Here is a 24,440-nt window from a genome sequence, read left to right as displayed (position 1 = left end):
CCTTACGTTTGCTTCTTGCTGGTGCTTGGGGTGGCGGAGCGTACGTGTCATCTATCTTTTAGACACCGTGCAATCTTTGTAGTGTTTTGTCACGCAGATCTAGTTTTGACTGGTTTGATCTAGTCCTAGACGCATGCGCACTCGGTGTAAACAGGAAGGAACGACGAAAACCCAGGGCGAATCTATCATAAAGAGGAGAACATGATTAGAGGAAAACCAGCGAACGTTTTGTTTTTCTTTAGATTTTCACCAGAGTAAGTAATGTCCTACACCGGCTGATTGCAATTTCGACAACATCTCGTGGAAACACTTGCTGATTTTGGACAGTTTTGATAGACTCGCTAATACCGTGCGCGAGCTAACGTTGACAGACTTTGACGCGATTTATTTCCTCCGGGATTTCGTTTGGACAATTTGCTGTTCAACTGCACCCTGACGAGAAACAAGTGTCAGCCCTCTGCAGGATTGTGTGTGTGGTGGTTTTACACCGAGGGAAACCGCTAACGATGGTGCAGAAAGAAAAGACGCTGGAGGCCCCTCAAGCAGACGGCGAGCCGAGCCCCAGCCCAGTCTCCGGAGAGGCTTGTGCCGAGGCCCCCGGTCCGGTGGAGGAGTCCGGCATCGTCGTGGAGTCGACGGGCCAGAGAAAATTCATAAGCGGAGTCGTGGAAGGTGAGATTGACTGTGTGAAGCCGAGGCGATCGAATGTGATGCTCTTGTGGTCTGCATGCATGCACTCGTAAATATGTCCTCAAAATGCTGCAGCGATCCTGATTCCTGGGGGAAAGGATCGTGGTCATTGGTATCAGCCGGACATGGTCTGGTGTAAAGTTAGATAACACTCGGAAATCAGTGTTGAAAAGCCCTATCAACACAAGGGGCAGTTATCCCAGCCGTTCAAATGAATTGTGAAGGCAGAACATAATTCAATATTGTCTCACGTAGGCAGATCGTTGAATTTACATCCAAGGTGCTCAGGAGCGATCCCTGTGTTGATATGGAATTCATTGTGATAGTCACGAGTCAAATACAAATATATCTTCAGTATAGCAAATAGTAGTTTACTTTTGTTAGTCTCATTTAATAAATCAAATGTGTGTGTGATTTTGGCTTCAGGTCAGATGTAAATGAAAATCAAGACGTAGTCTCGGCCTCTAGTAAATACACAACGTGGCTGTTAAATACAGACACCATTACAGTTCAAATGAGCAAAAGTGGCATGTCCACTGGCACCTGCAGTCCAGCCCACACCTGGGGGAAATTGTTAGTCGTACAGGGAACCAGTTCAACATGCAGAGAAAATGGAGTTGATCTTCAGCCCTGTCGACTGCGTGGAAACTGAAATGTGCTTGTTTACCGACGCAGGCTTCTATGGACGACCGTGGACGATGGAACAGAGGAAAGAGTTGTTCAGAAGGTACGATGAAGAACTATGCGACATATTTAAGCAGTGACGATGTTAACATCGATGATGTTATTTCTGGACGATTTGAGGTGTCACACGTGGCTTCTTTAACTTTGCATTCCACAGGCAACATAAATGGGGACTGAATACATACCTGTATGCGCCCAAAGATGACTACAAACACAGGATGTTCTGGAGAGAGCTGTACTCAGTGGAAGAAGCAGGTGACTACTCAGAACACATCTTTGCATCAGATGCCTTGTGGCAAGGAAAATTGATATCGCCTGGTTCTCTAAGTTTAAGAACAGTCCAGATATTTCAGTTTTGATGTTGGTGAGATGTGAGTTACTGCAAAGCACAATGAAGCATTTGTTGAGTGATTTTCCCCAACTGTCTTTCAGAACAACTCATGACTCTGATTGGTGCTGCTAAGGAGCATGGGATAGAGTTCATCTACGCCATTTCTCCTGGACTGGACATCACCTTTTCCAATCAGAAAGAGGTTTCTGCCCTGAAGAGAAAACTTGATCAGGTAATGCAACATTTTGTACATGAGCAGAATATTTATATATATAAATATATATACTAGGGCTGTCAAGCGATTAAAATATTTAATCGCAATTAATCACATTATTTCATGTAGTTAATCGCGATTAATCACAAATGTATTAAAAAAGATGTATCTGTTAAATTTTTACCCCAATAAAAGATTTTTAAGTGAACTAACATCAAAAGGGTGGAGACAATGTGTTTTATACCAAATTAACTTAGCAAGAGGAAATTGTGAGGGCGTTTTATTCACTCACACATAGGCTGTACAATATTGAACATACAACACGTAATAGATTTAGGAAATGTCATCTCAAATTTAAGACATGTAGTTACATACTACAGTGTCCATATAACAAGTACAGATGGAACTTTGGAGTTTTATTCACTCAAAAACTATTGTAGCTGTGATTACCTACTGATGTACCGCCGCCTGGCAAAGTTTTGAAATGGAACTTCCCATTCAAAAGCCCTCTCTCCATCATTCAGCTAGCGTCAGCATTCAAAGTCATCTGACGACAGGTGATTCCCAGGGTCTAAAAGAAACCTGCGCTAACGGCCCTATTTTTTAAAATCGCGTTAAAATTACATTATGTTAACGCCTTATTATCGCGTTAACTTCGACACCCCTAATATATTCATAATACAGTACAGTGCATCTTACCCTCTGTGTTCATTTCAAACCCCTTTCTCTTGCCGCCCTCAGGTTACTCATTTCGGCTGCAAGTCTTTTGCCTTACTTTTTGATGATATTGACCACAACATGTGCCCTGCTGACAAAGAAGTGTTCAGCTCCTTTGCACACGCTCAGGTTTCCATCACCAACGAAATCTACCAGTACCTGGGGGAGCCCGAGACCTTCCTCTTCTGTCCCACGGGTACTTCAGTTCTACGTCTGAACCAGATGCACATTTCACACAATTGTTTGATCCAATCATCTTATTTATTCATTATTTGTTTGTTTTTGTGCCTTGAATTACAGAGTACTGTGGAACTTTCTGCTACCCAAATGTCTCTCAGTCCCCCTACCTCCACACAGTCGGAGAGAAGCTACTGCCTGACATTGATGTGCTATGGACAGGTGAGTCTGAAGGCTAATTTGGACCTTATTGTTGAATCAACATCCTAGGTATGGCTTAGCCGTATACCCCGCCGATGTAGACTGACACGCACCCCACTACAAAGGAAACTTCACGTCGCGGCAACGCAGAACAACAATAGTGATTTTTTTTCTCTTGCGCATATAAGCACACAAAACTCACCACCCATCTGCCTCAGTCAGGTGAATGGTTATACACAACACTTAAGTAAAATGATCACTTTTATTAGCTCCAACGTTAACACGATCCACATAGTGTCCGTCACCTTTGTTTGAGGTGACGTCAAAAACCGCCAACTTGTATTATAGCCGTGTAACTTCAAAGCACAAACACACCAACGTACAATTATAAACGCTCACAATGGCGTTGGCCACTTTTGAGGGCTACGAAGTAGGCACTGCGTGGATTCTCTGAAGGTGTATAAACCAGGCCAAACAAAAATGACTTAACACCATTACTATTACAGTGAAATGTTCAGCTATACACATTAGAGATGTAGATAAAATGATTGACTGAGATATGTTTGTTTTTTTTCTGAAGGTCCCAAGGTTGTGTCAAAAGATATTACAGTGGAATCAATTGAGGAGGTGTCAAAAATCATTAAAAGGGCCCCTGTGATCTGGGACAACATTCACGCCAATGATTATGACCAGAAGAGGCTTTTCTTGGGTCCATACAAGGGCCGCTCCACAGAGCTCATCCCCAGACTGAAGGGAGTGCTTACCAATCCCAACTGCGAGTTCGAGTCCAACTTCGTAGCGATCCACACTCTGGCCACCTGGTACAAGTCTAATATGAACGGGGTTCGCAAGGATGTGGTCATGAGTAAGTATGATGCTCAAACGTGCTCATTTGTAATGTTTTTGTGTGGGTACAGTGTGAAGAAAGCAATTCAGTGATCATTGCTGTTTTCCTCTGTATGATTCTCCGTCTCACCCTTCACCAGCGGATGGCGAGGACAGCACAGTGTCCATTCAGATCAAGTTGGAGAACGAAGGCAGTGATGAAGAGCTGGAGACAGACATGCTCTACAGCCCACAGCTCGCTCTGAAACTGGCTCTGACGGAGTGGCTTGGAGAATTTGGCGTGCCTCATCAATACAACAGTACGAGCAGTCCCATTATTGTATCATATCTCTATGCTAGTGATTTTTTCTCAGGCAACATCACTTGAATAATTATATTGCCATCAATTGCCGAAAATTATGTTTTTTTATTTTTATATTTTAAATTATTTTTTTAATTATTTTTATTTTTCTGACAGACTGAAAAACACAATGCAGTGAAATTGTACTCTGTCTTTCAGGCCGACAGGTGCCTCAGAGTGGTCCCAGAAGCACAGCCATAGATGTGTCGACCATGGCTGCCCCCTCTCTTTGCTCCTCCACTACAGTCACAACAGTGTTCCAGCAGCCCATCATGTCTCCAGCCATGCCGCCTCTCTGTCTGGATCCACTCTCGCATCCCATGGCAAAGGGACCTACGGAGGAGGAGGAGGTGATGATTATTGTTGCCGTTGGACAAATTTGCAGCACGTCAATGACCTAAATAAGCACTGCAACCGTTCTCTATGAATCAGATTTCCAGTCAATGTGAATGTTGTGTCATTTATGCAGTTCAAATGACTTATTTGGCCTTTTTGATTTTTGATTCTCTATGAAGTTCTTGGGTATTTATAAACATTTGTCTATTGTGGAGGAAAACATCTGTATACTACCAAGTAGTTTTCAACTTCACCTCTGCAGGTGGAGGTGGAGAAGAAGGATTCAGATGAGGAGCCCATGGAGATGGTGGTTGAGAAGCAGGATGAGGCGGAGCCTGAAGCCGAAGCTGACCCAGAGGAGAAGCACGTCGATCCCATTTTAGCCGACAAGATGGCCGAGGACCTGAAGCCCATGGATACAGACAAGGAGAGTCTGGCAGAGTCAAAGTCGCCTGAAGAGTCTCTCCAGGAAGATTCTGGGAGTGATATCGCCCCCATGCAGACAGATGATCAGCTCAAACAGTTGCTACCAACATTTGTGAGTTTCTTTCCCCCCCCTATGTCTGAAATTGAAATGCAAGTAAGAATTCCCTTCAGAGTTACATTACTGTTCGTTTGTGTCCTAAGGACCTGTTTGTGCCCGGGCCCAACGAGAAGCCGTTGTTCATAGCGGAGCCCCTCACACTCGAGGACCTGAGCCTGCTGGCAGAGCTCTTCTATTTGCCTTATGAACATGGATCCAAGGCCATGCAGATGTTGAAGGAGTTTGACTGGCTACGAGCCAACAGCAGCGTCGTCAGTGTCAACTGCAAGAGAAAGGAATCCGAGAAGGTGGGTTACTAAGTTGAAGTAAACACAGATGGACGAAGAGGGGGGATTCTATCTGAGAAGACTGGTTCATCATTAACCCAACTTGCTGTGATGGAGTTGTCTTCTGAAAACAAAATGGTGGATGTGTACTACCCCTACTGCCCATTGGGTGGTGTGGTTATGACACAAGATGGAGTGCGCTTGCAACACAGAACTTTGTGTTTCTCTCTTCCCTTATTTAAACCGTCTGCCTTTTCTCTGAAGATAGTTTTGCTTATAACAGTCAGAAAAGTTGAGTCAAAAATTATGATGATGATAATTGTATGTCAAAATCACCATGGTTTACTCGGCCACTTGTATCAAATTGAACCAACACCTGTACTTTTTATTCTACAACAAATTAAAATGTCTGCAGTGCAAAAAAAAGGAATATTGTAAACCAAAATGATTTGTGCTGTCCTTAAAGATTGATTGTTCTCATTTCCAATCACCGCGGTGGCAGGTCGCAGAATGGCAGCTGAGGGCAGAGAAGTTTGAGGAGATGTGCTGCTCAGTCATCCAGATGTTCACACGACTGTCCAACACAGCCAACCGCACCATCCTGTACGACCTCTACCCTTACATCTGGGACGTCAAGAGCATCATTTCAATGGTCAAGTCTTTTGTCCAGTGGCTAGGTATGTATGAGGGGAACGATGAGGTCATTTAATCTTGGAGCGTAGTAGAGTAGCAGTAGTCTGATCCAGTCTGGTAATCCCGACTGTCACAATTTTAGGAACACACTTAGCCACAATCATATATAAACATATATATTTGAAAAAAAATTCAGATTATTTAAAGTAAAGGCACTTAACTGATCTTATTATTAAGCTGCATGGATTATGTTGCAGTCCAGTTCTCTGTAGTTTAGTGGGACACGTGTGGACATAATACACACATGTAACATAGTCTTAACAGATGATTTCATTACCAATAGTTTAGTAGATACTTTATTTATCCTGAGGGAAATTCAGGATCAATCACAGACTGAGAGAAATATGTCTCCTGGAGATCTTGGCCACCAGCGTGCGAATCAAAGTAGTAACACACGTCGGGCCAAACGCATCAACTCAAATCAATAGTTACAATTCTGTCAGTTGCTCTTGTTTCACACATGTTGGTTTGTTTTCTTTTTCTTTTTTTTGTCTGGCTGAATGCCACTTGCACTGCTAGCATCGTCCTTATTAATTCCACAACAAGCTGCCCCATCCCAGTGATATATCTAAATCGGGTCTCTGTGGCAAACGTCCCAGCAGGGTTACTGCTGCTTGCTGTGTATACAGTGACATCACTACTGCATTCCCACACAGACCCTCTTGCTTCCATCTCTCTGTCTGTGGGGACGGGCACCAGGGGGACGTTCTCCCCCCCTCCTCCATGCCCTAGCGCGCTCGCGAGCTTGGAGAGCAAGTTGACTGACTGACTGTGGAAGGCCATTCTGGTGCATAAACTTAATCAGAGGTTGAATTGGTCTGTTATATATCCTGTTATGTATATATAACAGGAAACATTGTAATGTTGCCTCACTGAGTAGTCTCTAAAACGAGGCTGTCAGTGGATTTTAAGCCACCGAATCATTTTTTCAATCTGTATCACAGTGGGATTTATCATCTTGTTAAAATCAAGGATATTATTTCTCTCTCTCTCCCTTCTCTCTTTTTCTCCCATTCTCTCACCTCCTTTCACCTCCCACTGTGATGCAGGTTGAGTGACATTCAGTCCTGTGATAACATCTCCATCTTCCTCGGAGTGTTGTTTTGAATAGTCTGGAGCACCAGCATGGCCTGTAGGTTACTCCCCGTAACCCAGTTTCATTCACAGGTTTCTGTCCGTATGGTAAAGCTGAGGACTGTAGCCCACAGCACACAGCAGGCAGCATACCCACACTGGCAAGACCACATCAAAAACCCACACTACTGGCTATAGTAAATTATTGAAGCCACTCTATCGACACTGTGGAAGTTCAGTGTTTGAATATCCTTCTTAATAAGTGCAGTGTTGTTTGGTGCCTAGCTGTTGACTTCTGAATTTGCCAACAGCAGTTTTTTGCATCAGTCCCAGTGTTTTTCCCATAAAAGAAGCAGTGCAGGCAGCACTCAGTCACAACCCCCCTGGTCATTGTACTGAGAACACTTACTAATAACTATTTTCTACTGTTTTCTCCCTTCACTATGTACAGATGGAAGAATCCACAGTACAAGTTTCTACTGCTATTGGATCGACAGTGGCCGATGTATGCACAGTGCAGGCGCTGTCTCATGTGCTCTTGCTAGAAATTTATTCTTTCTTTTTTATTATTCTAAAACTAGATCTCTAGATGTAAAGGTTTGATTTGGAGGAAAGGAAGCAGCCTTCCAGATGAAGTCACATTTTGGGCAGCGATTTAGCTCTGAAGTGTTAACTCCCAAATTTCTCCCTTTGGCAGCTTCTCTCTAACTTTTTTTTGTCTCTGTCAGTAGGCCCATAGAAATGGCCCAGACCAGCATGATGCACCTACTCAAGGGAATTTAAACTTGGCTTTGAAATGTAATCAGGGCACATGATCCTCATACTATCAACGGATATATTTCTGCCTGCGCAGGTACAAGCGGTGTGTTCACGGACACGCTGGTTGGACCATGCAAGAGCAACAGTTGCTTATTTTCTGCCGAACTGTGATTGTGTTAAGACATTGCAGTCGGGACAGATAATTCAAGTGGAAGTAAACTAACTAACGGACCATTCTTTTGTCCATATTGTGGTTTTGTAGTTTGGGGTAAGCGAGTTCAGGGTTCCCTCACGTGGGTGCATCAACACGCCGGGCTGCGTCAGCTCGCCAGAGGAATTGTTTTAGGCATCTGGGTGAGGTTCATATGTAAGGCAGTGTTAAGTGTCCTGCCTGCCCGCGCGCTGCATTTGTCTGGTCACATGACAGGAGTCTTCGTCAACCAGGGTTAGACCTTGTTAGCAACATCACAACTGTGTACAAACTCTTATGAGCCATGGGTGCTTTTATATATAATCCTATTTATATGCTTTGTTCCTGCTACCCATTTCATCAGACTGGGGCTTTTCTCAGAAAGCCGAGAGGCCCTTTAACTTGGGGAATGCTCTCCCCCCCCCGCCCCATCTCCCTGGCATTGCGACTCAGTCATGTGACGAGGCAGATAAGATGAGAATGTGACTTCACACGGGATGCTAAGATCAGTGGGGTGACGGCAGCTGAAGCTTACCTTTGTAGACCACAGGCAGTGTGGGTTTGGTTTCTAAAGGTCCATATAATATTTATGAAGTCTGTCAGTTTATCAAATAAGTTTTGCCCTCACTGAAACACCATGGGGGATGAGCTGCACCATTCTCTCTTCAGTTTTCGGAGAGCGTGCGTGAAAGAACTTCTAAAGACCTGCGTAAAGCGTCATGTGGAGCAGTTTGAACAGTTTTATTGACACAGAGATGGTCTTTTTTATTTCTAATCTATTTGCATTTTGAATAATTTATATCTCGGGCCTGATTCCGATTTGCAAACACGTAAGCTTTAGTTGCTTGAGTCCCATTTGATCAAAACATTTCCTCTGAATATAGTTTTATCTATTCAAAAATTAGGTCATTTTTTTATGTTTTAATGATTAAAATAAAACAAAATTTATTTATATGGATTATGCTATTAGATACATATGACCCCCTTCCTCCCCCATCTCCACTCCCTTCATCTGTGTCAGAGAGCCCCATCTTGTGGTAACACTGTCCGCTTGGCTCTGCTCCTAACAGGGTGTCGTAGTCAGTCCTCAGCACAATTCCTTAGAGGAGACCAAGAGCCCTGGGCCTTTAGGGGAGGTCTAGCAGGAGAGTTCCAGGTATCTAATGCACTGAATTTACAGCAATCAAATGGAAAAAAAGCAAAAGTTTTTTGAGCAAAGACGAAGTTGCTAATATGTGCGTAGGTATGAAGGGCTTTGGTCTGTCGAAGGTGAGCCGATAAGAACGGGTTGGGCTTCATAACACCCAGGTTCCATCCCCTTCACTTGTTCACCAAAGAAGCTCATGGCCTCGTATTACTTTGGGATATTGTCAGTCAGTGTGAGGGGAATGGGTGACCTGAAACCCACCCTGACAAATTAGTGTACAGCCAGTGTTTGGCATGGCATTTTCTAATTGATTAATTTCAGTTTCTTACAGCAACTGCCCAAGGAGATGCTGCTTTTCCCTGGCGCACGCAGCGCACGCGAGCATGGCTAGGTTTTATTTTCATGACATCTCATTTCTTTGCAGGGAAGCACAGGGCGCAAATTACCAAGCCCACGCGCAAGCATCGCAGCGCCAGCGAGTACGCAAGCATGTATGCAATGAGAAAACTCCATGATCAAACTAGGCTGTCCAGGCTCAAAGCAACATCTCCGTCTTCGGAGAGTAGCAACACTCATGATGGCAACTGATCTGCTACTGACTGAGTCAGTTAGCTCACATTAAATTAGCCCCTTTGGTTTTTTTCCTGGAGTTCTCTCTGTGTCTCTGCGCCTGCATCATTATTTTTCTCAACAGGAGGGTCCTGCGCAGCGAAATATTGCGATGCCTTTACAAAAGGGAAAGGAGCATCTCCTTCAGCCAGTGACACCTTAGTCAGACCAAAATACAACCCTTGTCTTATTATATCTGTAAAGCAAATATATTTATGTGCTTGTCGTCCGATGTTCCTTTAGCAAAACCGTTTGCTCTTGTTGTCCATTGTCAGATCAACAAGGAACATCAGTTAATATCATTCATATGATTTAATTTTTTTTAAATACTCGTCATTCCAAAGCACTTTGCTCTCCTCTGTAGTTCCTCTTGGTTTGACAGTGGCTCAGCTGCAGCAAACCGACTGCTGTAGCAGTGAGGCAGTCGGCCAAAGCAGCACACCGCCCCGTCTCAGTGGAACTGAACCTGTTTCTTTTGATACCCACAGAGATTGTTGCCAATAGAAGGGGCAAACGATCTTTTCTACCAACCGCCACCCTCCATGCCAACCTCCAAAATCTATTCCATAAGGCCGTACTTTCCCAAGGATGAGGTAAGATGTTTGTTTGTTTAGACATGGCCCTCCTGCACCGTAATTTTTACGAAGAACTCCGGTATTTTGTCCTTGAGTGCCAACAAATTACTACACATTAATAATGTTTATGGATGCATGCCAGCAGAAAGGATGTTGGCCAGTCACAAGTATTCCCCGCAGACCTGGCCTAGTTTAAGCAGGGAATGCTGTGTCCCACAGTGATGTTCTCAACTGCGCTGCAATTGAGCAAATGTAAAAGTAGCTTCAGACTGTGTATTTCCATAATTTACTTCTTTGCTGTGTTTTCTGGGACACCTTTACATTTCTATCCAGTGTTGAAGGCTGTCACGTGATTATCGTGGGTGCGTCAACTCCTCCGCCACTAACCGCTGTATTGGTCCTTCTTTTTGCAGACTGCGGTTTACAAAATCTGTAAGGAAATGTACTGTGAAGGAATGGAGGAAGCCCCGTTCTCTGATGACGATCCCGACCTCATAGGAGACAGGTAAAACATGGAGATGTGCCCGGATTAAGGACTAAACTGTGGTTTATTCCCCGCAATGCAAAACCAATATGGCTGACAATATCCTCACTGTTTCTTCGCAGGTTGGTGGGAGGCCTCCTGACCCTGAGTTCAGACTACGGGTTTGTGCTGGAGGACGATGAAGGGATCTGCGGTTATGCCGTTGGTACAGTGGATGTCAAGCCCTTCATCAAGAATTGCAAGTTGAGCTGGATTCCCTTCATGCAAGAGAAATACCACAAACCTGACTGCCAGGAGGACCCGACTGAGGCCGAGGTAGGATCTTAATCCGTCTCTCTGACCATCATCAATCCATATCACATCACATGCAACTGTTTCCTATTGTTGAATTGAACTTGACCATCTCTCTCTGTCGTCGCTTTAGAAGATGATGCTGAGTTTCCACGAAGAGGAGGAGGGTCTCCCTGAGTCTTTCCTCTCCAACTTCCCCTCTCTAATCAAGGTTGACATTCACGCCAAGGTGACTGACCCCAGTGTGGCCAAAAGCATGATGGGATGTCTTCTATCTTCTCTTAAAGCCAACGGTAGGTGGTGGCCAACAACGACAACAATATTATGACAACAATGTTCAATACTTCTACTCGTACAAACATATTGAATTCTTGTTATGTATCATGTTAGTAGTTAGAATATTTTGTGTGAATCAGATGTCACTGCAGCTGTAGTTTTAAAGTTGAAAACAAGCAGGCTCCCTGATCTTTATCTAGATGTACCAAGTCCCCAACATCAAGCATGTTACTGAGTTGAGTTGTCATAAGACACAGTTCATCCATGTAATGGTAAAATGCATGTCTTTAGGACCTTATGTGTAGACATTCTGTTTGTATTTCAAACTTCTTCTCCAAATGTACCTGTCCATTTAGCAAGTAATCGAAACCAAACTACAAAAAGTGAACCTGAAACTATCATACCAAAATAATCTTCTCTCCCCGTGACTGTAACCAGTTCATTACTGGTCGGGCACACAGAACATTGTTGTCAGCTGAGCACCATATTTGGTTGCTAGGAGGATCATTTTTTTGGATTTTTAATTTATTTATTTTGACTGACTTGTTTTTTTTTGTGTTCACTTCCAGGGTCCCTCGGTGCATTCTGTAAGGTCCGTCAGACTGATAAGAGAATGTTGGACTTCTATAGTAAGCTGGGCTGTTTTGAAGTGGCCAAAATGGAGGGCTTTCCCAAAGACATCATCATTATGGGCCGCAGCCTATGAAGAAACCTCCTGCTACAGTGCAAAGACAGAAAGAAGCAAGTTGACGTGGCTTGAACATGTTTGCTACCTTCATGAGAAAAAAAACTTCCATGATGATTTTATACTACATTACCATCTGGGCTTGCCCCCTGGGGAGACCTCTTTTTAGGATTTGTGTACAGAAGCACACTAGTCATACACAGATTCCCCACGCTGCCCTCACATGGATTCAGCAAATCTGACGCAAAAAAGGGCCAGAGGGGGGGGTCGATCTGTACTCCGTTGATTTGAGCCAACATAGAAGAGTGGAACTCCAGAATTGATTTCTGGGGTCCTGCCACTCGCATACCTCCAGGAGGCAGGAGGCGATAACTCCATAAACCTTTTTTCTGATCTAATCCAGTAGCCGTTATGTGGACGTCGCCCGCATGCTCGGGCAGTCTGTCTGAAACGGAGGCGGTGCTGTGAAACGAGGGCGACATCTCTCTCAGGTAGTGTCTCACTACCCCCATGCCCTGTGTTCCCAGCTCTGACATAGAGAATAGCACAGCTGTCGATGTAAGTAGGACATATTTATACAGGATGTGAGGTGCTGTGTGAGCTTTTGCCTTTCATCATGAAATCGTGATTTTTTTTTTTCTCCAATTCCTCCACAAAAGCCTTTTTAAAGTGGCATATATCGAACAAACCGTGATGATGCTAAGTTTTCACTTATGAAGGGTGGAGAGTTGTAGATTTTTGGGGGTTTGTCATAGAAGATCGTCACAGACCAGCAAAGGACTTGTCAAGGCAACGGAAAAGTTTACAGACATGGTTCTCTGCCTGTTTCTGTTAAGCGCTTTGATTTTGGCCATTTCCCTTTTCTTTTCTTTTTTTGATCACTTATTTCCCCATTTGAGCTGTTGCCTTTCGGTTCATTGCCTTTGAATATTTAGGTTTATAGTGCTGACCTCCAGTGTCTTCTGAGTAAAGGCAGTCAAACACCTGTCACATAAAGTTAGAAAAGGTTGTTTCCAGAGATGCAGCACGACAACCGACGGCCACTTGTTTAAGTTTTTGCCCTCCTGGATCCTAATGGATGATACTGTCAGAGGAAGCTCAGACTCAAACGTCTGTAAAATTATGCATTTAAGAAATGTTATGGAATTTTAAGTTTTGTATTTTATAAGTTTGTGTTAGTAATTAAAATGTCAACGTTTACTTGTGTAAACAAGCCTGTGTTCCTCTCCTTCCTGAGAGAATGAAAATCTAAATCATTTCCTGTTTGCAGCTCCCCGTTGGACCAAAATCCTGATATTCTGATCTGCTATATAAATTGCATGGGGTGAAATGCTTCTCGATTCTTCGTAACCACTAATTCAAGTACTTGAATTTGTGAATCAACAAGTGACCTGGGCTGCAGATTCGGGTTTGCTCAAACATCATTTGGAAATCGAGAATAATCAGCTTGCATCTTTCATTTTTCTTCCCTCCCCGCTTTGTTTTCAACATGCCGCCACTCTCAGATGAATGTCCTCTTAGTCGAGCTGTGGCGAGCTCTACGGGGATCGGCAGGGTTGTCAAGTCCGGTCACCACATTGACACCGGCTCCCACACTATTGAACTGTAGTCGTGTGCGTTAGAAGCAGAAATTCCTTGGCCTTTTTTAAATACGTGTCCATTGAATGTTTCGTAATCTGACGCATCTCCCATTCGTTTTTGTAAATCTATATAGTTGAAAAAAAAAAAAAGCACTTTGACTATAGATAGGAGTGTTCTGTTGGTTACGTAAGGATCATCAGTTGCTCTGAAGTAGCTGCCTGCCAATGTGATGTTTTGATACTGTGTACATGCATAATGTGCATGAGGTGTATTGGATTTTTGCCGCGGCATTAGAATCACCTCATCCTGCGCTCCAAAGGGGACGAAGCATGCCACTCACCTCTGTGAGCATAATACTGTAATATGTGGACAGTCTGTCGACACTGTCAATCATGAAGTGTTATTGTTTTGTATATCGTTATTGGGACTGTGGCCAACGTTTTAGTTTTTCTTTAAGGAAAAAACAAAATGCTGGCCTTGTTACAATGCCCCGTTCTGTACATCAGTCCTACCTGGCATTGTTTTGGGTGTTTTTCAGGTAGATGTGAAACTCAAACAGATCTCGATTGCTCGTCGTCTGAAACAGCAAAAGGTTTCACGCTCGTTCTGAACGGTTCATTTAACATTTCCCCCCACCGACGCTCGAGCTTTCTCCTCTGCCAACCAGGTTGATCATAGGAAGGGGCTGTGCCTGAGAGAAAGTGCTCCAATTGTAAATTTTGATTATCTGAGTTTGGGGTGTTATAAAAGTGTCAGTTTACCAATGTAAAATTTATATGTAAGATACATACGGGGAAAAAACGAATAAACCATAATAAGTCACTTTGCTTGCCTAATGTCTTTTGTGTGGCTTTACAGGGTCGGGTTTTTTTTTTAATATCTATCTCTATATCTGTTTGTACACATAGAAGTGTTCAACTGGATAAGCCACAAGTGATTTGTTTTAGTTTTTTCTTTAGGTTTTCTCTATACTATGTTAATGCATTATTCCTGAAATAAATGTATAATTCTATTATCATATGAGTATCATTTTTGTATTGTATAATGTATTGTGTGGAATAATCTATATCTGTTAAGGTTTGCTTGTTTTTCTTTCTTCTAAAGATTCTTGTACAAAAATTGAGGCATTTCCATGGGTGTTTCTTAACTAAAGAAATGAAATGTTTTCTTTAATGTTGAAATACAATAACACATTCATCATCAGTAAAACCTTTTTTCAAACTCATTTTAACTAGGTGTTTCTTCGCAGCCCTTCAGCATCATGCGGTACAGGTCACTTCTATTCTTGAAGGCGTGTCTGTCGCACAGTGATGACGAGGCGGACCGCGTCACGCTTTCTGCGACGCGCTTGTTATTTTTTCGCGAGCAGCTCACTTGGCCGTAACGTGTTTGCCAGCAAATTCTCACACTTGCTCTTGCTTCTCGATTAGATAAAAAAAATTAAATTAAATTTAAAAAAGATGTCCTTCCACGACGACGAACCGACGGACCTCGGGCTGAGCGGCCAGTCCAAGCTGGAGAGCTTCCTGTTCAGTAAGAGCCGTTTACCTCCCGTTTGTCTGCGCGGCTCCGCCTGCGCACACGTGGGGCTTCCTCCCGCGAACGCACCGCCACATTAACACGAGGGACTGTCGCCCTGCGCCCCCCCCCCCCGGCGCGCTCCGCCAGCGGGACGCGGCTGGAAAGACGCGGCGACGCATTGTAAACTCCGGTTGTGCTGTTTGTTCGCAGGCTGCGAGCTGTCCTCCAAAGTCCCGTTCTACACCTTCCAGGGAGATGAAGAGGAGGACCTGGAGCACTTCCTCGAGCTCAGGACAGTACGTGCAATTTGCAAGCGAAAACAAAAAGTCCACACGTGCTGTTGGCAATCCCTAAACTGCAGTTTTGTGTTCTCAAGCATAAACCACTTCATTAATGTGATGGGTGCAGGTGTGTCTGGGAGACGGGGCCAAGGAGGAGAGCAACGTGGTGGAGGTCACCGCCATGAACCACCAGGGAAAGACCACCTCGGTGCCCATCGCCAACCTTCACATCGGCTGTCTGCCCATGGTACCGTGCGCTCTGCAACACACACACACACACACACACACACACACACACACACACACACACACACACACTCGTGTGCTGCACGCTGGAGGGGCCTGAAGTTCGACGTCTGTTTTGTTTTTGAACTTCTCTGCTCTTCTCCCTCTCCCAGGTGAGTCTGGGGGAGTTTGAGCTGAAAGCCCCGGTGACCATCCGGCTGAAGGCTGGCTCCGGACCGGTCAACGTCAGCGGGCTGCACCTCATCGGTAACTGAAGGCCGTTTTAACCCCTCCTAGTGCTGGACCACCGACAACATGTGTTTCATATACAAATGTGATCAGGAATATATAGATATAAAGTAGTCAGTGAATAGGCTATTATAAAGGCTAAAGGTCACACACGCACGCGACTGTGGCGGTGGCCAACCGTCGCCTCCTGATCCGTTCCAGCCCGTACAAGCGAGGGGCGAATAATTTGTTTCCTGTGGCCTTGCTATTGGAACATTGCCTTCCCAATGTTCCAATAAGTAATGCCGTCGCTCTTCCGGTGACTCAGGGCTCCAGCCTTGGCTCTGGGAAATTATAGACCAATCAATAGAGATGTTCTGATACCATTTTTTCCCTTCTCCCCTTTCACTTTAGATTGACCTGACGACGTGAAAACTAAATGTCAAATATGCTTTTCAAATGAAATCCGAGACCTTTGACACGTTCGGGGCACGTGTCGATTGTTAAGTTTTTTTTAAAGTAGACTTAACTCATTTCAAATCTCTGAGGAATATATGTTTATCCACGATCAGCACCAGACCTCTACTTTCTTTCGCTCTTCCCGCCGGTCGTGACGAACGTGTGCAGCGGTGTGTTACCGGTGTTAACCGTGCCCAAGGTCGACCAACGGGGCAGATTAAACAATGCGGTCTGTCTGGCCAATTACTAGAATTAATTACAATTATCTGTAATACCAGGATTCAAGCTAAGACCTAGGCCTGTCTACTTTTTGTTGCACAATATATTGTCCCAGAAATGATTGCGATAAGCAATGTCACCGTCGTTTTAAGACCATTTTTTTAAAATACTGAATAATGCAAACTTTTGGTTTAGGTCTATTGGTCGTTGGGCGTGCAAGTCCTACAATATTTGTGTTGCTGCTGATGGAAATGTTATCCAAAATTTACACTTGCGTCTAGGCTTCAGACAAAACAAACAATTTGAAGACATGGTGCCTTTAGAAAAAATAGTAAGATTTATATTTTCTGAAATTTTATAGACCAGACCAGTAATTGTTTAATCATACGTCGAGGACAGGAGCAGCGAGACTGTTGTTGACATGTGTTCTCATGTCAGCAAACACGCATGTAGACTCAATGGCTGCTATTGAGGTCAATAAAAATGATTGAGTTCATATACATGTATCGTATGATAAGTCGATAACGTTATTATTGTGACAGACCTATTAAGACCGTTATTTAACATTTGTCTCGTGTTGTTGTGCAGCCTCAAACGTTGAAGACTCTGATCTTTCTGACGACGACGATGACGACGAGGAAGAGGAGGAAGAGATAACCCCCATTAAGCCAGCAAAGAAGAAGCTGAAGCAGTAGGCCCCGAGGTCGCCGATGGGTGTGTGATGAGGCCCTCACTCACTCACTCACTCACTCGCCAATTTGTTTTAAGAAACACCGATTTTTGTACCAGACGGACACACTTTTGCAGAGTTGCTAGGTCTTCCATGCAGCCACGTGAGCGTGGCGGCGGCGGCTGAACACGCCGTGGGAGGAAGGAACATCACGATGGGGCTCTGATGTTCTTGCCTCTCTTCTCGTGCTGAGTGGTGTATTTAACTTGCGCCCAAGACATTCACTTGTAGAAGAATAGTTTTTTGCTATGAAATGACAACTCTGTTTTGTACTGTACGTGATGCAGCCACAACCGCTGACGTGGATTTATTGCACCAGCGCTGGCGACATCTGTCTTTTACCTCCAGTGGATTCTGGTTTTGTTCGACGATACTGTTCATGTAGAAGTTTAAAGGTGTGTGCGTGCGCGTGTGTGCGCGCGCGCATGTGTGAGAACTCTTCAAACAGGGAAAAAGAGTTTTCAGCTGAACGGTGCTGTCTCGGATGATTTACATGCGCTAGTGCATGCAGATTATTAAATGTTTCACTAAAGTATCTCCATTTCCAGTTGTTTGTACTTTCAAAAATACTTTTTTTTTCTACGCGAGATGTCGAGACATAAATGTGAAGATTTCGCACGCACAGTGAATGTATCAGCTTGTTCTCATTTGATTTTCCTTTTTAAAATAATACCTAGAACTTTAAAGCCTAGTATTTTAAAATGTATGTATCACTCATGGTCACTTAGGGTTGAGCTCCCTCTTTGAAACATGCAGTACGGTAACTCGGTTATGATTGAAAACATTTATCAGAATTCCACATTTCTTTTAAAAATCAATTTATTACCACAACGTTAAAGCCCATGAAAACTTCAAAAATTCGAATTTAAATGCCAAATTACCTCACTTGAACATTGAATAAACAATAAAATATTTAAGTGGAAACAGGCGAAGACCGTTTAGCTCGTACTAAGTGAGTAAGTGGTTTTGAGTGACCTTTAGTGGGATTCTGTGAGCAACAGAGAAACTGCAAAACTGAGCCGAGTGCTAGACAAGTGGATAGATCAATGCTACCTTAGATTTGGCTTTTAACGTGTCAAATGATTGGCCAAGCTGACGCTTAACCACCAACGATGGATAATAACGCGCTCGAATGGCTCGCGTTCGCCTGTAAACGGCGCAGTGCCAGTTTAAAGCTCTGTGACGTCTGCATCTTCTGCATACACATTACAATCCCATCTGCGCAGTACAGACATCAACTGACAGATAAAACACGATCTCTATAGGGAAGCTGTGGACAACAAGTAACTGTAGAGGACAGTGTGGCAGTTTGTCTCATCAGGGCGACCCTGAAACTGGTTCCAGTTTGGATACAGCCATGGAAATGGAAAATTATGAAGACAGAGCTGACTCATTGCACACGCTGCAGCACTTTTCGACATAATCGAGGGTTTTATCTGAAGGATAAGGTCAGTCAACTGCTGATAACGGCGAATGTTTTGTCCGTCTGTCAGCAGCTGTTGTACACATCATCGCTGTAGGAAGAGTGAGCAGGCTGCAGGTACCATGGTGACGAGGCTGGAGGATATGTAGGGAAAGACCTGGAAGAAGCAACGATCTGATGAGGCGCTGCAACTAACCGTTATTCTCTATTGATTAATCTGTTGATTATTTTCTAGATAAATCGATTAGTATTTAGTTTACTGTCGTAGAGTAGCAAAGAAACCAGAAAAATATTCACAGTTAAGAAGTGAAATCAAAGAATTTTCTACTTGAACCAATTAATCGATTATCAAACTAGTTGGCGGTTAATCTAGCTGTCGATTCCTAATGGATTAACTGTCTTAGCTCTAATTCAGTGCTTGTTAACCAGAGAGGCTCCGTCCACTTAGACAGTGTCACCATCTTCACATGCAGATGTGCGTGGAAGAAACAAAAGTTGCAGGAGAGAATCCTGAGCAAGCAGCGCACGTCCATGAGGGGCGGTAACACCGACGCAACTTTTCTCCCTGACAACTTAAGTCATGCCAGGTGCTGCCATGGTAACGCATGAGGAATGCACTACCTGTGTGATGCACTTGATGGCAGCTTTCTGTTCACGGGAAAGGAAGGGGTCGGAGGGAGGAGGCGCACAGACGAGGAGGGCAGGGACGATGCTTTCATCGGAGGAAGCCTAAATAAATGATTGTGCATTATCAGTGTTTTTGCCTCTTACCCGCGAGTGTCTCGGGGGTTGGTTGTCATGACAGCGATGTCATCTCTCTCTCTCTCTCTGACGGTTTGATTGGGAGTTTGGAAACCACAGAAGTGATGACATGTCACCTGCTCCAGATTTAGATGGTGCTTCCACGGATTGTGAGAGTATCTGTGTGTGTGTGTGTGTGTGTGTGTGTGTGTGTGTGTGTGTGTGTGTGTGTGTGTGTGTGTGTGTGTGTGTGTGTGTGTGTGTGTGTGTGTGTGTGTGTGTGTGTGTGTGTGTGTGTGTGTGTGTGTGTGACCTTGGTGCGGAGGTCACAGCTGTGTCCAGAGTAGACGCTTGTATCTGTAACAGAAGCAACAACTCAGAGGAGGGGTCTTTAAGAGAAATTGTTGAAAACGAGGCGTTGCCAAATGAAAATATTTTCTCATAGGAAGAGATCACACTGCGTCAGGTTTCTGTCTTCTGTACTCTTACCTCAAACTCCACCGACGTGCGTGGGCTATATATTTTTTTATTTTTAAATGTAAGTCCTTTTCTTTATTAGAACGGCTTACGAATTTTATTCAACAGTATTTCTGTCCATACGACATTGAGTACGTGACCATTAAACCACTCTAAATGAGCATAAAATCTCTCATATCAGCGTCTACCAAATCAAACATATTATGTGAATTTGACCTCATTCTTTTTTTTTCATTGTGCTATAGTACTTATGGGTGCTGACAATTTTTTTTTTTATCTGGAAAAATTATGGCCTCCTTAATTCCGGTACATTAAGAGAGGGTTTACGAGTGCTGATCTGTGGGAACATACTGTAAAATTAAAAATTTGTCTGGCACTTGAATACAATTGGAAAGTACCACGCAGCACAGTGAGCGTAGTCAAGTATAGAAGGTCACAAGTTCATCTCTACCAGAGGTTGGCTCTTGATAAATAGGGATGTTGCTGAGTCACTCGCTTTTTTTTTTTTTTTTGCTCATTAAATAACAGACAGGTTTTCTCTCTGACCCGGCGCTGGGCGGCATTAGGACAGTTCAGCATATTCACGTGTTTCAGTCGGCTCGTAACTGTAGCCGGATCCCGTCGGGGGGGAGTGTCATTGTCAAAGCAGCTTAGGTTCATTGTTCAGCCTGCTGTGGGGACAACGAGGGGAGAGAGATAAAATGGACAGATTCACGGCCTGTCTATTGTGGCCTGAAACATGACAAACTATCAGCAGAAAAATATAATCTGCTACAGGTTTTTTTTAGTGTTGGAATCTCTCCAGGGAGGAAGATGATTTTTAGAGAGTACGGTCACCACACAGAGAAAACTTTATGTCGCCATATTGAACTCGAGAGAGACGAAGCCGGTGCCTTTGTAATGAGTCAACGACGTCGGTTGACTGCGGCTCTTTGACTGCGTCTGTCTGAGTTCACTGCGGCAACACGCTCCCTCGGAGGATGCTGTACGCCGAGACATCGTGTTCGGCTTCTGCCGATGTGGCAGAACAACGGAGGCAAAAAGGAGAAAAACTAATTGCCACCATAGGCATTAACTGTAACTTAACTGTTCTACTTTTTAAAAAGTTCAACTTTTGGAGGAAGGCTGCAGAGTTTAGATTATATATATTTCCATTTAAATGTTGCCATATAAAAGTATAGAGCTGCAAAAAGAAAAAAATGGAAGTGATATAGGGAACCAAAAACACCAACCCTGTTATAAATAAGTGCAGTACTTTACACTGACATGTCACTCCAGTGTAGCCCAAAGTTACTATGGCAACAGCTGAAGCACACTCACTTTGTATTCTCACTCAAAAAGTGGATACAGCTGCTCTCCACGGAGGGACTCTGAGATGCCCTTTAATTTTGAACTGCCACGTTCATTTAATACACACACGCACACATTTCCACTGGTTCGACTTACCCGCACACACCCTTCCTGCCTCTGCTTAGTTCATCCATCCATTATCATCACTTAATGGTTGTGTGTGTGGGGGGTGGTGTTCACCCTGGACAGGTCGCCAACGTATCGCAGGGCCAAAACGCAGCGATTCACATTCACACCTACGGTGAATTTAGAGTCTCCACATAACCGTAACCCCAATCTGCATGTCTTTGGACTGTGGGAGGGGGCCGGCGTACCCCCACGCAGACACGGGGATAACATGCAGACATAAGCACCTTTTTGCCGTGAGGTGACAGTGCTAACCACTGCACCACCCTGCAGCCCCCCACTCGGTTTACTAATACACACGTTGTTTTGTCGTTTCCCTAAAGCTGATACACGGCAGAGAACTGATTTCTATGAGCAAAAACAGATCTGAAGATCAATAAACATTGGTCATGGATCTTCGTCTTTGATGTCTGTGCACACAGTGTGTGTGTGTGCACTGTTATCCTGGATTGGAGGTTTTGGCACAGATTTCAAAGGCCCCATCAGATGAAGGTTAGCATTCTGCATGGTTGATGAATAACCACTCTGTATACATTATGCTGTGTGTGTGTGTGTGTGTGGCGAGACTAATAGCACATCCTCTTATTTAGTTCACATACAATAATACTTGAGTGTTGCCATGTCGGCCACCTCTCACACGCACCGCTGGACTGATGAGACGGTTACACAAGCCGCATGCTCCGTCGATGCACCGGGATTAATGTCAATAACATTCATTCAAAGGCCTCTGATTTGAGTCATAGATGGAAAACGCCGCCCTCAAATACTCACCAGTGTATGTGGGATGTTTGTTATTGAAAAAAGGGTAAATCTGCAAAGCTGCTTTCTTTCATTTCAAGTTTTCCTTTAGTTTGTGCCGCAGTGGATCGTTGGCTGTGTGTGTGAATATGTCAGAAGCTTTAACCAACATCTCAGGATGATGCAACAATCTTAAAATGTGAAAATATTCTGAAGGAATATAATACAGAGTAAATACTGCGTGAGAAACTGTGTGTGAAGCAGAGAGAGAGAGAGAGAGACATAGCAATGAAAACTGCTCTATAAATGAAATCTATTATTATTATTATTATAGTGCCCACTCCAGTAGTACCTCTAGCCACTGGCTAAAGCACATAAACAACAGCTGCACAACAGCTGACGGTTCCCCACACACACACACACACACACACACACACACACACACACACACACACACACACACACACACACACACACACACACACACACACACACACACACACACAGGCTCACGTCCTGCTACAGGCAAGGGCTTGTTGTACTCATACATATACACACACCTGCCACAACAGAGCACAGCTGTCAAGTGCATCACCCTTCACCCTACATGTAACCTCAGTGTGTGCAGAGTCTACTCCTGCACATGTATGAGGAAACACTCTGTCTGGCTGATTGTGTGCTGACACCTGAGCACACATTCGCTTGCACAACAGGATTCAACGTGCTCTGAGTGTGCACACGAGGCAGCACCAACCACACACCTTTTCTTCTTTTTCTTTTTCAAGCTCAATGCTTGTGCTCACACTAAGATTGATACAACCAGTTTCTTTTGGCTGCAAAGTGATCTGCAGTGGTATTCAAAAAACTAAAAATAAACTACAATTCAGTCTGTTTTTTACACTTGGATTGGGACGTTTTTTACAGTTTAAAAAATGGCTGGTTGATATAAGTGTGCGGCCATAAATGAAATTATTTATACGGATTACATTAATAGTATGGTCTCCTTCATATCTAGCGTATGTTTTATTAATAACGCTCACAGAAGGAACAGTGCACAAGGGGAATGCTAATAGGTTTAGGCTCGCGCACACACAATAAATGTCAAATTGATGCCACACTGTAAACCAAACCTCGGCTCCTCCGCCTCATGTATTTGCTGCTAATGAGAACTGGGTTCTTTGGATATCAGATGTTCTAGTATTCACATTCATGAATTCAATTACACGAAGAAGAAAAAACAAACCAAACCCGACCATGAGTGACAGATAAGTAGATGACTCCACTCTCCCAGCCCTCATTAAACCTCTGCGCTTATATCATCCAGCCGCCGTGACCCTCCTCCTTGTCGTCCTCCTCTGCATCAAGCCCTGGCAAATGATGCCCCAGGAGAGGAGGGAGGGAGGGAGGAGGGAGGGGCCGCTCATCGGTTATTCCTGTTCTCTGACCTAACTTGACAAGCAGCTCCGATAATGAGACAAAGAGGGATGAGACGGAGACTTTGCCAGAGACCAGGATGTTGACACGGGAGTGAACTGTCCCAAATTGGCAGATAATGGCCCTGCTGCCGGCCGCTCCTCAACAAATCACTGTCCAATCGATCGTGTGCTGGGATTCCTCTGAGCACAGTGGATCCCCAACATGTGGTCACCCAATGTCTCCCTTTTCCATCTGAAAGCCTGAACCTATGAATAGACTTGGGAGGGATGCACTGTAATAATTTCTTCTCTTCTTTTCTTTCTTCTTTTTTTACAGGAAGCTCTGACATTTAAAACTGTAACCCAGGCGGGTCGGACAGTAAAACCTCTTCATCCAAATAAACCACACAATGTGCTTCTCAGTACAAACAGACCTCAAACTATAATAAAACATGTTTTAAAAAAATAAACCTGCTTTAAAATATGGTCAAAAGCCCACGATATTACATTAACGTCTCTAAACCGACGCCTAAAATACAGCAACGTGTAATTTAATACGCTTGTTTATTCAATGTTTTCCACTGGTTTTTGGATTATTCATAATCTTGTATGAAAAAAAACCCTGACAAGCATTTGTAGCCCAGTGTGTTTGTAAAGCCACATGGACTTTGGAGTGCATGGGGGAGGCTCCCTGCATGCTTTCAGCCGCAAACAGGAAATAATCAAGAGCTGGGAACGGACAAAAGTACACAGTGTGTTCACAGTCTCTTCAGGCACTGGAGACTCTGGAATCCCAT

The 24,440-nt window shown here is 43.9% G+C and overlaps 2 protein-coding genes and 1 long non-coding RNA gene across 4 annotated transcripts; 2 read left to right on the top strand and 1 right to left on the bottom strand.

Annotated features, from left to right (window-relative positions):
* The first annotated feature begins 123 nt into the window (after positions 1 to 123).
* Positions 124 to 14,532, top strand: oga (O-GlcNAcase). The gene is made up of 18 exons (XM_035606976.2): positions 124 to 672; positions 1,366 to 1,417; positions 1,532 to 1,629; positions 1,807 to 1,937; positions 2,661 to 2,832; positions 2,937 to 3,035; positions 3,595 to 3,879; positions 4,001 to 4,159; positions 4,360 to 4,550; positions 4,799 to 5,074; positions 5,164 to 5,367; positions 5,849 to 6,023; positions 9,133 to 9,218; positions 10,307 to 10,411; positions 10,807 to 10,898; positions 11,000 to 11,192; positions 11,302 to 11,461; positions 12,014 to 14,532. The coding sequence occupies exons 1-18, from the start codon at positions 507 to 509 to the stop codon at positions 12,148 to 12,150; spliced, it is 2,781 nt and encodes a 926-aa protein (XP_035462869.1). The 5' UTR covers positions 124 to 506; the 3' UTR covers positions 12,151 to 14,532.
* Positions 14,533 to 15,024: 492 nt separating this feature from the next.
* Positions 15,025 to 17,908, top strand: npm3 (nucleophosmin/nucleoplasmin, 3). The gene is made up of 5 exons (XM_035607001.2): positions 15,025 to 15,243; positions 15,442 to 15,527; positions 15,640 to 15,759; positions 15,911 to 16,004; positions 17,232 to 17,908. The coding sequence occupies exons 1-5, from the start codon at positions 15,171 to 15,173 to the stop codon at positions 17,336 to 17,338; spliced, it is 480 nt and encodes a 159-aa protein (XP_035462894.1). The 5' UTR covers positions 15,025 to 15,170; the 3' UTR covers positions 17,339 to 17,908.
* An 878-nt stretch (positions 17,909 to 18,786) lies between these two features.
* Positions 18,787 to 21,592, bottom strand: LOC118284245. 2 transcript variants are annotated; one of them, XR_004784788.1, is made up of 5 exons: positions 21,461 to 21,584; positions 20,600 to 20,685; positions 19,851 to 19,894; positions 19,418 to 19,525; positions 18,787 to 18,953 (listed from the first exon to the last, which is right to left on the bottom strand). It is a non-coding gene; the product is annotated as an uncharacterized LOC118284245 (long non-coding RNA). The 2 variants fall into 2 exon arrangements; XR_004784787.1 differs by lacking the exon at positions 20,600 to 20,685 and having other exon boundaries at positions 21,461 to 21,592.
* Between the last annotated feature and the right edge of the window lie 2,848 nt (positions 21,593 to 24,440).

This window comes from Scophthalmus maximus, chromosome 10 (genome assembly GCF_022379125.1).
Source record: "Scophthalmus maximus strain ysfricsl-2021 chromosome 10, ASM2237912v1, whole genome shotgun sequence".
NCBI classification, from domain to species: Eukaryota; Metazoa; Chordata; class Actinopteri; order Pleuronectiformes; family Scophthalmidae; genus Scophthalmus; species Scophthalmus maximus.
This window is presented reverse-complemented; position numbering and strand designations above follow the sequence as displayed.